At 42.7% G+C, this 14286-nt stretch overlaps 1 protein-coding gene across 2 annotated transcripts in view; it reads left to right on the top strand.

Annotated features, from left to right (window-relative positions):
• Nucleotides 1-14286, top strand: part of epn3a (epsin 3a) — a 57363-nt gene that overhangs the window by 23328 nt on the left and 19749 nt on the right. Inside the window, exons 6-9 of one of the 2 annotated variants that reach the window (XM_071396611.1) lie at nucleotides 614-735; nucleotides 1819-1896; nucleotides 2667-2756; nucleotides 5542-5628. In XM_071396611.1, the coding sequence (XP_071252712.1) occupies nucleotides 614-735; nucleotides 1819-1896; nucleotides 2667-2756; nucleotides 5542-5628 (377 nt within the window). The remainder of the gene's footprint in view (nucleotides 1-613; nucleotides 736-1818; nucleotides 1897-2666; nucleotides 2757-5541; nucleotides 5629-14286) is intronic. The other variant, XM_071396700.1, reaches the window with a different exon arrangement.

Genomic DNA, 14286 nt, shown 5'->3' on the forward strand with positions numbered 1-14286 from the left:
GGGGGGGGGCAGCTAGCCTAGTGGTTAGAGCGTTGGACTAGTAACCGAAATCCCTGAGCTGACAAGGTAAAAATCTGTCGTTCTGCCCCTGAACAAGGCAGTTAGCCCACTGTTCCTAGGCTGTCATTGAAAATAAGAATTTGTTCTTAACTGACTTGCCAAGTTAAAGGTAAAATAAAATAAAAATTAAAAAATACCTCCTCTACCCCTCTCCTTTACCTACCCCACAAAAGCCACCATTGTTTCTAGTGCAGGAGGCAGAGAGCAGCAGTTAGGATCCGTCCCTAATGGCCCCATATTCCCTATATAGTGCACTACTTAGGACCAGGGTCCAAAAGTAGTGCACTAAAATAGAGAATAGGGGGCCATTTGGAGACTTGCAGACCAAGGCAGAGCATGCCAACACAGGCCTGCTGGAATAACACAACACACAGTGGTTGGACAGCAGACTTAACATGCAAACCCAGCTCTCTCTACTAAAACTCTGCTCTTAAAAATCACACTCTCTCTCTCCTCTGCCACCTGCCCTTCTTTCCCTCCTCTTTCTCTCCCTCCTCCCTCCCTCTCAATCTCTCTCCCTCCCTCTCTTTCTCTCTCCTCTTCCTCCTCCCAGCCGCCTCTTCCTCTCCTCGCCGTGCCGCATCAGATATGGAGCAGGCCCGCCCCCAGACCAGCGGGGAGGAGGAGCTACAACTGCAGCTGGCTCTGGCCATGAGCCGAGAGGAGAGTGAAAAGGTAACACACACACTCAAACAGTACACACACACACCACACACACTGAACAAGAGGCATTGACACACTCTGACTACATGCAGTGTGAGAATGTTATGAACGTGGCTGCCTCCCACTCATACACACTCCCCTGCAGAGCTCAAATCTCTCTCTCCCCCCTCTCTCTCTCTCTCTCTCTCTCTCTGTCCTCTAAGTGTCATCCATTTCGCGGAGCCTTTTATAGAAACCAATATCACCCCTCTCTCCTTGTGATGCGATCTATAACACCTGGCCAATCAAAGACACTGATACTCAGAGTTGGCCGCCGATCTGGCCAATTACAGAGTGCGATGCTGCAGAGTGATCCGCCGGCAGCTGTGCTGAGTGAATGAGTGACTGGACTGGACAGGGTGGAGCTATTGATCCACTGTTAGCTAGCCTGGTATTGATCCACTGTTAGCTAGCCTGGTATTGATGGCACTGAATGCCCTCTGTGCCTCTGTGTTGTTAGATGGTGCACACTGCACCGAGGCCTGGGACTAAAAAACACAATATCTTAGGTCCTTTTGTTCAACACCACAATATCTTAGGTCCTTTTGTTCAACATCACAATATCTTAGGTCCTTTTGTTCAACACCACAATATCTTAGGTCCTTTTGTAAAACACCACAATATCTTAGGTCCTTTTGTTCAACACCACAATATCTTAGGTCCTTTTGTTCAACACCACAATATCTTAGGTCCTTTTGTAAAACACCACAATATCTTAGGTACTTTTGTTCAACACCACAATATCTTAGGTCCTTTTGTAAAACACACAAAAACTCATAATTGACTAACTTTATAAGCTGAATATTGGTAAACTTTTACAGACTTTCAATTTCCAGTTGTTAGTCCAACTCCTAACACAGAGCTTATTCAACTACTGGCTGTCGAGAGACAAATGATTTCAGGTTTTCTTTTCTACCCGTTAATTCATCAATGTCATTTATTGGTCAGAGTCCACTCACCTGGTGTCCCTGATCCTTGACTAGAAACAAAGGAAAACCAGAAGTGTTTTGAGTGCAGTTAGCCCTGCTAATAACACGACCCCCTTTAACACTCCAGCCTGCTCCCCCGGGGGACATTGATGACCAGACCCAGCTCCAGATCGCCCTGCGCCTCAGCAAGGAGGTAGCTCAGAAGGTACTGCTGAGATGGAGCCTCTCTGGCCCCCTGCATCCTCAACCCTAACCAGGGTTGTAAACATCCAGAAACATTCCCAAAATCCCCAGGTTTCCCATAAATCCCGGTTGGAGATCTCTGAATGCCCTCTATATTCCCTCCTGATTCTGGGAATCCTTCAACTGGGATTTCTGGGAAATTAGGGAATTTCAGGAAAGTTACGAGAATTTTGCAATGCTAAACCTAACCCTAACCAAACCATTCTACCTCCTGCTGCAAGCTCTCTCTCTCTCACTTTGTCTCTCACTCTCTCTCACGCTCACTGTCTTAGACCTGTGGGTCAAATGAACTTTGACCCTGGTTCCTGAACAGCCAAGCAGCTTGCTGTGCTGCCCCTTTTCTCTCGTCACAGATGGGATAAGGCTGCATCCTTCTGTTTCCACTAACCAATAGCACCATCTCCCTCTCTCTGTAGACCAATGGTATGAGATCCCGCCCTCTGACCTCTTCTGGTGTACACGCCAATCCCTGTCTTGGGGAGGGTCAAAGAGGGCTTGCCTTCCATGCAGTGTATCAACAATGGTGGCGTTCCAGGTCATCTATTTTGCACATCTCAGCAACCACATGATGTGATACAGCGTTCTTCTGAGATCCGCAGTGCGTCTGTAAGAAAGACAACCTGGAACTGCACCAATGTGAATATCAAGGCAGGTTAGGAAGTGTTTTTATTTATCCACCAACGACTGATTTGTATTTCCTCTCCTCCACTCCACCGATTGGCTCCCTTATAGCCGGCCTCGCCTCCTCCGGTTGCCTTGGATATGGATGAAGAGAGACAGCTCCAGATCGCCCTGAGCCTGAGCAAAGAGGAGCACCAGCAGGTAGTGCCCCTGGTAGTGCCCCCGGTAGTGCCTCTGGCCCTGTCCCAGATGGCATCCTAGTCACTATGTAGTGCACTGCGCTATAGTGGCCTGATGGAACCAGCCTGATCTCGCCAGCTCACATTATGGCGGAGTGAGACAGAAACGTGAGTGCAGAGGTCAGACTGCTTGACCAGACTAGCCACATAGGTCTCGGGCCCAAAGTAGTGCACTACATAAGGACTAGGTTTGGCCCACTGAGAGGTGAAGGTGGGGAGCATGTTCTCTCCCCCTGAACCCCCTGTGTCTTTAACCCTTCGGGTCCTTCAGCTCTGCTCAACACCTCTCTGGCTTCCTTTCCTTCTGTCTGTCTGTCTGGCTGCTCATCACCGTGTCAATGTTTTATTCTCTAGACTGGGAACTCACTAGACTGGGAACTCACTCTGTTTCTCTAGACTGGGAACTCACTCTGCTTCTCTAGACTGGGAACTCACTCTGCTTCTCTAGACTGGGAACTCACTCTTTCTCTAGACTGGGAACTCACTAGACTGGAAACTCACTCTGTTTCTCTAGACTTGGAACTCACTCTGCTTCTCTAGACTGGGAACTCACTCTGTTTCTCTAGACTTGGAACTCACTCTGCTTCTCTAGACTGGGAACTCACTCTGTTCCTCTAGACTGGGAACTCACTCTGTTCCTCTAGACTGGGAACTCACTCTGTTTCTCTAGACTGGGAACTCACTCTGCTTCTCTTGACTGGGAACTCACTCTGTTCCTCTGGACTGGGAACTCACTCTGTTCCTCTAGACTGGGAACCCCTTCTGCTTCTCTAGACTGGGAACTCACTCTGTTTCTCTAGACTGGGTACTCACTCTGCTTCTCTAGACTGGGAACTCACTCTGCTTCTCTAGACTGGGAACCCACTCTGTTTCTCTAGACTGGGAACTCACTCTGCTTCTCTAGACTGGGAACTCACTCTGCTTCTCTAGACTGGGAACTCACTCTGCTTCTCTAGACTGGGAACTCACTCTGCTTCTCTAGACTGGGAACTCACTCTGCTTCTCGAGACTGGGAACTCACTCTGCTTCTCTAGACTGGGAACTCACTCTGCTTCTCTAGACTGGGAACTCACTCTGCTTCTCTAGACTGGGAACTCACTCTGCTTCTCTAGACTGGGAACTCACTCTGTTTCTCTAGACTGGGAACTCACTCTGTTTCTCTAGACTGGGAACTCACTCTGCTTCTGTAGCTCCACTGGGTTTTACTGCTTCTTTGTTGTTCTCTCTCTACCCCCCTCTCTCTCTACCCCCCCTCTCTCTACCCCCCCCCCCCCTCTCTCTCTACCCACTCCCTCTCTATCTCTACCCTCCCTCTCTCTATCTCTACCCTCCTCTCTATCTCTCTCTCTACCCCCCCCCTCTCTATCTCTACCCTCTCTCTATCTCTCTCACTCTCTCTCTACCCCCTCTCTTTGTCTCTGTCTCTCTCTCTCTACCCCCTCTCTCTGTCTCTCTCTCTCTACCCCCTCTCTCTGCCAGGGTGGCACAATGGAAGCAGTTACTCACTGAGTGACTGGTGCTCTCCTCTCTTCTCTGATCGGAGTAGACTCTGTCACTGTCTGTCTCTCTGTCTTGTCTTCCTTCTCACATGTCTTGTCCAGCTTCTAGACATGTGTTGTTGTTGTGTGACCCGTGCATGTGTTGTGTTTAGTGGTCTGTGTTGTTGTGGTCTAGTGGTCTGTGTTGTTGTGGTCTAGTGGTCTGTGTTGTTGTGGTCTAGTGGTCTGAGTTGTTGTGGTCTAGTGGTCTGTGTTGTTGTGGTCTAGTGGTCTGTGTTGTTGTGGTCTAGTGGTCTGTGTTGTTGTGGTCTAGTGGTCTGTGTTGTTGTGGTCTAGTGGTCTGTGTTGTTGTGGTCTAGTGGTCTGTGTTGATGTGGTCTAGTGGTCTGTGTTGATGTGGTCTAGTGGTCTGTGTTGTTGTGGTCTAGTGGTCTGTGTTGATGTGGTCTAGTGGTCTGTGTTGTTGTGGTCTAGTGGTCTGTGTTGATGTGGTCTAGTGGTCTGTGTTGTTGTGGTCTAGTGGTCTGTGTTGATGTGGTCTAGTGGTCTGTGTTGTTGTGGTCTAGTGGTCTGTGTTGATGTGGTCTAGTGGTCTGTGTTGATGTGGTCTAGTGGTCTGTGTTGATGTGGTCTAGTGGTCTGTGTTGTTGTGGTCTAGTGGTCTGTGTTGATGTGGTCTAGTGGTCTGTGTTGTTGTGGTCTAGTGGTCTGTGTTGATGTGGTCTAGTGGTCTGTGTTGATGTGGTCTAGTGGTCTGTGTTGTCTAACCACGCATTTCTGTTTTTTGTGACTGTTTCTCTGAGTTAGTACTACTATTGGCCAGACCCCTATTCCCTATATAGTGCACTACTTTAGACCAGAGCCCTATTCCCTATATAGTGCACTACTTTAGACCAGAGCCCTATTCCCTATATAGTGCCCTACTTTAGACCAGAGCCCTATTCCCTACATAGTGCACTACTTTAGACCAGAGGCCTATTCCCTACATATTGCACTACGTTTGACCAAAGTCAAAGCACTACATTTGTTCCCTATATAGTGCCCTCTGGGTCCTGGTCCCATAATGCACTGTGTATGGAAATAGGGGGCCTTTTGGTAGACAGCAAGTGTGTGTGTGTGTGTGTGTGTGTGTGTGTGTGTGTGTGTGTGTGTGTGTGTGTGTGTGTGTGTGTGTGTGTTAGAATCAGTGAGCTTGTCTCCGAGCCATGTCATGCCTAACAGCGTCCATGTGTCTGTGTGTGTTGCCAGGAGCAACGGAGTCGCCAAGGAGACGAGTCGTTGCTCCAAAAAGCTCTGGAGGAGAGTAAACGAGAGGCGGCGTCCGGTGGAATTGGGGTAGGAACAGTTACCACACCGTACTACTCTGTGTAACCTACAGTATATAACAGTTACCACACCGTACTACTCTGTGTAACCTACAGTATATAACAGTTACCACACCGTACTACTCTGTGTAACCTACAGTATATAACAGTTACCACACCGTACTACTCTGTGTAACCTACAGTATATAACAGTTACCACACCGTACTACTCTGTGTAACCTACAGTATATAACAGTTACCACACCGTACTACTCTGTGTAACCTACAGTATATAACAGTTACCACACCGTACTACTCTGTGTAACCTACAGTATATAACAGTTACCACACCGTACTACTCTATGTAACCTACAGTATATAACAGTTACCACACCGTACTGTAACCTACAGTATATAACAGTTACCACACCGTACTACTCTATGTAACCTACAGTATATAACAGTTACCACACCGTACTACTCTGTGTAACCTACAGTATATAACAGTTACCACACCGTACTGTAACCTACAGTATATAACAGTTACCACACCGTACTACTCTGTGTAACCTACAGTATATAACAGTTACCACACCGTACTACTCTATGTAACCTACAGTATATAACAGTTACCACACCGTACTACTCTGTGTAACCTACAGTATATAACAGTTACCACACCGTACTACTCTATGTAACCTACAGTATATAACAGTTACCACACCGTACTACTCTATGTAACCTACAGTATATAACAGTTACCACACCGTACTGTAACCTACAGTATATAACAGTTACCACACCGTACTACTCTATGTAACCTAAAGTATATAACAGTTACCACACCGTACTACTCTGTGTAACCTACAGTATATAACAGTTACCACACCGTACTGTAACCTACAGTATATAACAGTTACCACACCGTACTACTCTGTGTAACCTACAGTATATAACAGTTACCACACCGTACTACTCTATGTAACCTACAGTATATAACAGTTACCACACCGTACTGTAACCTACAGTATATAACAGTTACCACACCGTACTACTCTATGTAACCTACAGTATATAACAGTTACCACACCGTACTACTCTATGTAACCTACAGTATATAACAGTTACCACACCGTACTACTCTGTGTAACCTACAGTATATAACAGTTACCACACCGTACTACTCTGTGTAACCTACAGTATATAACAGTTACCACACCGTACTACTCTATGTAACCTACAGTATATAACAGTTACCACACCGTACTACTCTGTGTAACCTACAGTATATAACAGTTACCACACCGTACTACTCTGTGTAACCTACAGTATATAACAGTTACCACACCGTACTACTCTGTGTAACCTACAGTATATAACAGTTACCACACCGTACTACTCTGTGTAACCTACAGTATATAACAGTTACCACACCGTACTACTCTGTGTAACCTACAGTATATAACAGTTACCACACCGTACTACTCTGTGTAACCTACAGTATATAACAGTTACCACACCGTACTACTCTGTGTAACCTACAGTATATAACAGTTACCACACCGTACTGTAACCTACAGTATATAACAGTTACCACACCGTACTACTCTGTGTAACCTACAGTATATAACAGTTACCACACCGTACTGTAACCTACAGTATATAACAGTTACCACACCGTACTACTCTGTGTAACCTACAGTATATAACAGTTACCACACCGTACTACTCTGTGTAACCTACAGTATATAACAGTTACCACACCGTACTACTCTGTGTAACCTACAGTATATAACAGTTACCACACCGTACTACTCTATGTAACCTACAGTATATAACAGTTACCACACCGTACTACTCTGTGTAACCTACAGTATATAACAGTTACCACACCGTACTGTAACCTACAGTATATAACAGTTACCACACCGTACTGTAACCTACAGTATATAACAGTTACCACACCGTACTGTAACCTACAGTATATAACAGTTACCACACCGTACTACTCTGTATAACCTACAGTATATAACAGTTACCACACCGTACTACTCTGTATAACCTACAGTATATAACAGTTACCACACCGTACTACTCTGTGTAACCTACAGTATATAACAGTTACCACACCGTACTACTCTGTGTAACCTACAGTATATAACAGTTAACACACCGTACTACTCTGTGTAACCTACAGTATATAACAGTTACCACACCGTACTGTAACCTACAGTATATAACAGTTACCACACCGTACTACTCTATGTAACCTACAGTATATAACAGTTACCACACCGTACTACTCTGTGTAACCTACAGTATATAACAGTTACCACACCGTACTGTAACCTACAGTATATAACAGTTACCACACCGTACTACTCTGTGTAACCTACAGTATATAACAGTTACCACACCGTACTACTCTATGTAACCTACAGTATATAACAGTTACCACACCGTACTACTCTGTGTAACCTACAGTATATAACAGTTATCACACCGTACTACTCTATGTAACCTACAGTATATAACAGTTACCACACCGTACTACTCTATGTAACCTACAGTATATAACAGTTACCACACCGTACTGTAACCTACAGTATATAACAGTTACCACACCGTACTACTCTATGTAACCTACAGTATATAACAGTTACCACACCGTACTGTAACCTACAGTATATAACAGTTACCACACCGTACTACTCTGTGTAACCTACAGTATATAACAGTTACCACACCGTACTACTCTATGTAACCTACAGTATATAACAGTTACCACACCGTACTGTAACCTACAGTATATAACAGTTACCACACCGTACTACTCTATGTAACCTACAGTATATAACAGTTACCACACCGTACTACTCTATGTAACCTACAGTATATAACAGTTACCACACCGTACTACTCTGTGTAACCTACAGTATATAACAGTTACCACACCGTACTACTCTGTGTAACCTACAGTATATAACAGTTACCACACCGTACTACTCTATGTAACCTACAGTATATAACAGTTACCACACCGTACTACTCTGTGTAACCTACAGTATATAACAGTTACCACACCGTACTACTCTGTGTAACCTACAGTATATAACAGTTACCACACCGTACTACTCTGTGTAACCTACAGTATATAACAGTTACCACACCGTACTACTCTGTGTAACCTACAGTATATAACAGTTACCACACCGTACTACTCTGTGTAACCTACAGTATATAACAGTTACCACACCGTACTACTCTGTGTAACCTACAGTATATAACAGTTACCACACCGTACTACTCTGTGTAACCTACAGTATATAACAGTTACCACACCGTACTGTAACCTACAGTATATAACAGTTACCACACCGTACTACTCTGTGTAACCTACAGTATATAACAGTTACCACACCGTACTGTAACCTACAGTATATAACAGTTACCACACCGTACTACTCTGTGTAACCTACAGTATATAACAGTTACCACACCGTACTACTCTGTGTAACCTACAGTATATAACAGTTACCACACCGTACTACTCTGTGTAACCTACAGTATATAACAGTTACCACACCGTACTACTCTGTGTAACCTACAGTATATAACAGTTACCACACCGTACTACTCTGTGTAACCTACAGTATATAACAGTTACCACACCGTACTGTAACCTACAGTATATAACAGTTACCACACCGTACTGTAACCTACAGTATATAACAGTTACCACACCGTACTGTAACCTACAGTATATAACAGTTACCACACCGTACTACTCTGTATAACCTACAGTATATAACAGTTACCACACCGTACTACTCTGTATAACCTACAGTATATAACAGTTACCACACCGTACTACTCTGTGTAACCTACAGTATATAACAGTTACCACACCGTACTACTCTGTGTAACCTACAGTATATAACAGTTAACACACCGTACTACTCTGTGTAACCTACAGTATATAACAGTTACCACACCGTACTGTAACCTACAGTATATAACAGTTACCACACCGTACTACTCTATGTAACCTACAGTATATAACAGTTACCACACCGTACTACTCTGTGTAACCTACAGTATATAACAGTTACCACACCGTACTGTAACCTACAGTATATAACAGTTACCACACCGTACTACTCTGTGTAACCTACAGTATATAACAGTTACCACACCGTACTACTCTATGTAACCTACAGTATATAACAGTTACCACACCGTACTACTCTGTGTAACCTACAGTATATAACAGTTACCACACCGTACTACTCTATGTAACCTACAGTATATAACAGTTACCACACCGTACTACTCTATGTAACCTACAGTATATAACAGTTACCACACCGTACTGTAACCTACAGTATATAACAGTTACCACACCGTACTACTCTATGTAACCTACAGTATATAACAGTTACCACACCGTACTACTCTGTGTAACCTACAGTATATAACAGTTACCACACCGTACTGTAACCTACAGTATATAACAGTTACCACACCGTACTACTCTGTGTAACCTACAGTATATAACAGTTACCACACCGTACTACTCTATGTAACCTACAGTATATAACAGTTACCACACCGTACTGTAACCTACAGTATATAACAGTTACCACACCGTACTACTCTATGTAACCTACAGTATATAACAGTTACCACACCGTACTACTCTATGTAACCTACAGTATATAACAGTTACCACACCGTACTACTCTGTGTAACCTACAGTATATAACAGTTACCACACCGTACTACTCTGTGTAACCTACAGTATATAACAGTTACCACACCGTACTACTCTATGTAACCTACAGTATATAACAGTTACCACACCGTACTACTCTGTGTAACCTACAGTATATAACAGTTACCACACCGTACTACTCTGTGTAACCTACAGTATATAACAGTTACCACACCGTACTACTCTGTGTAACCTACAGTATATAACAGTTACCACACCGTACTACTCTGTGTAACCTACAGTATATAACAGTTACCACACCGTACTACTCTGTGTAACCTACAGTATATAACAGTTACCACACCGTACTACTCTGTGTAACCTACAGTATATAACAGTTACCACACCGTACTGTAACCTACAGTATATAACAGTTACCACACCGTACTACTCTGTGTAACCTACAGTATATAACAGTTACCACACCGTACTGTAACCTACAGTATATAACAGTTACCACACCGTACTACTCTGTGTAACCTACAGTATATAACAGTTACCACACCGTACTACTCTGTGTAACCTACAGTATATAACAGTTACCACACCGTACTACTCTGTGTAACCTACAGTATATAACAGTTACCACACCGTACTACTCTGTGTAACCTACAGTATATAACAGTTACCACACCGTACTACTCTGTGTAACCTACAGTATATAACAGTTACCACACCGTACTGTAACCTACAGTATATAACAGTTACCACACCGTACTGTAACCTACAGTATATAACAGTTACCCCACCGTACTGTAACCTACAGTATATAACAGTTACCACACCGTACTACTCTGTATAACCTACAGTATATAACAGTTACCACACCGTACTACTCTGTATAACCTACAGTATATAACAGTTACCACACCGTACTACTCTGTGTAACCTACAGTATATAACAGTTACCACACCGTACTGTAACCTACAGTATATAACAGTTACCACACCGTACTGTAACCTACAGTATATAACAGTTACCACACCGTACTGTAACCTACAGTATATAACAGTTACCACACCGTACTACTCTATGTAACCTACAGTATATAACAGTTACCACACCGTACTACTCTGTGTAACCTACAGTATATAACAGTTACCACACCGTACTGTAACCTACAGTATATAACAGTTACCACACCGTACTACTCTGTGTAACCTACAGTATATAACAGTTACCACACCGTACTACTCTATGTAACCTACAGTATATAACAGTTACCACACCGTACTACTCTGTGTAACCTACAGTATATAACAGTTACCACACCGTACTACTCTATGTAACCTACAGTATATAACAGTTACCACACCGTACTACTCTATGTAACCTACAGTATATAACAGTTACCACACCGTACTGTAACCTACAGTATATAACAGTTACCACACCGTACTACTCTATGTAACCTACAGTATATAACAGTTACCACACCGTACTACTCTGTGTAACCTACAGTATATAACAGTTACCACACCGTACTGTAACCTACAGTATATAACAGTTACCACACCGTACTACTCTGTGTAACCTACAGTATATAACAGTTACCACACCGTACTACTCTATGTAACCTACAGTATATAACAGTTACCACACCGTACTGTAACCTACAGTATATAACAGTTACCACACCGTACTACTCTATGTAACCTACAGTATATAACAGTTACCACACCGTACTACTCTATGTAACCTACAGTATATAACAGTTACCACACCGTACTACTCTGTGTAACCTACAGTATATAACAGTTACCACACCGTACTACTCTGTGTAACCTACAGTATATAACAGTTACCACACCGTACTACTCTATGTAACCTACAGTATATAACAGTTACCACACCGTACTACTCTGTGTAACCTACAGTATATAACAGTTACCACACCGTACTACTCTGTGTAACCTACAGTATATAACAGTTACCACACCGTACTACTCTGTGTAACCTACAGTATATAACAGTTACCACACCGTACTACTCTGTGTAACCTACAGTATATAACAGTTACCACACCGTACTACTCTGTGTAACCTACAGTATATAACAGTTACCACACCGTACTACTCTGTGTAACCTACAGTATATAACAGTTACCACACCGTACTACTCTGTGTAACCTACAGTATATAACAGTTACCACACCGTACTGTAACCTACAGTATATAACAGTTACCACACCGTACTACTCTGTGTAACCTACAGTATATAACAGTTACCACACCGTACTGTAACCTACAGTATATAACAGTTACCACACCGTACTACTCTGTGTAACCTACAGTATATAACAGTTACCACACCGTACTACTCTGTGTAACCTACAGTATATAACAGTTACCACACCGTACTACTCTGTGTAACCTACAGTATATAACAGTTACCACACCGTACTACTCTGTGTAACCTACAGTATATAACAGTTACCACACCGTACTACTCTGTGTAACCTACAGTATATAACAGTTACCACACCGTACTGTAACCTACAGTATATAACAGTTACCACACCGTACTGTAACCTACAGTATATAACAGTTACCACACCGTATTGTAACCTACAGTATATAACAGTTACCACACCGTACTACTCTGTATAACCTACAGTATATAACAGTTACCACACCGTACTACTCTGTATAACCTACAGTATATAACAGTTACCACACCGTACTACTCTGTGTAACCTACAGTATATAACAGTTACCACACCGTACTACTCTGTGTAACCTACAGTATATAACAGTTAACACACCGTACTACTCTGTGTAACCTACAGTATATAACAGTTACCACACCGTACTACTCTGTGTAACCTACAGTATATAACAGTTACCACACCGTACTACTCTGTATAACCTACAGTATATAATAGTTACCACACCCTACTACTCTATGTAACCTACAGTATATAACAGTTACCACACCGTACTACTCTATGTAACCTACAGTATATAACAGTTACCACACCGTACTGTAACCTACAGTATATAACAGTTACCACACCGTACTACTCTGTGTAACCTACAGTATATAACAGTTACCACACCCTACTACTCTATGTAACCTACAGTATATAACAGTTACCACACCGTACTACTCTGTGTAACCTACAGTATATAACAGTTACCACACCGTACTGTAACCTACAGTATATAACAGTTACCACACCGTACTACTCTGTATAACCTACAGTATATAACAGTTACCACACCGTACTACTCTATATAACCTACAGTATATAACAGTTACCACACCGTACTACTCTGTATAACCTACAGTATATAACAGTTACCACACCGTACTACTCTGTATAACCTACAGTATATAACAGTTACCACACCGTACTACTCTGTGTAACCTACAGTATATAACAGTTACCACACCGTACTACTCTGTGTAACCTACAGTATATAACAGTTACCACACCGTACTACTCTGTGTAACCTACAGTATATAACAGTTACCACACCGTACTACTCTGTGTAACCTACAGTATATAACAGTTACCACACCGTACTACTCTGTGTAACCTACAGTATATAACAGTTACCACACCGTACTACTCTGTATAACCTACAGTATATAACAGTTACCACACCCTACTGTAACCTACAGTATATAACAGTTACCACACCGTACTGTAACCTACAGTATATAACAGTTACCACACCGTACTACTCTGTATAACCTACAGTATATAACAGTTACCACACCGTACTACTCTGTGTAACCTACAGTATATAACAGTTACCACACCATACTACTCTGTATAACCTACAGTATATAACAGTTACCACACCGTACTACTCTGTATAACCTACAGTATATAACAGTTACCACACCATACTACTCTGTATAACCTACAGTATATAACAGTTACCACACCGTACTACTCTGTATAA

This window comes from Salvelinus alpinus, chromosome 1, assembly GCF_045679555.1.
Source record: "Salvelinus alpinus chromosome 1, SLU_Salpinus.1, whole genome shotgun sequence".
NCBI classification, from domain to species: domain Eukaryota; kingdom Metazoa; phylum Chordata; class Actinopteri; order Salmoniformes; family Salmonidae; genus Salvelinus; species Salvelinus alpinus.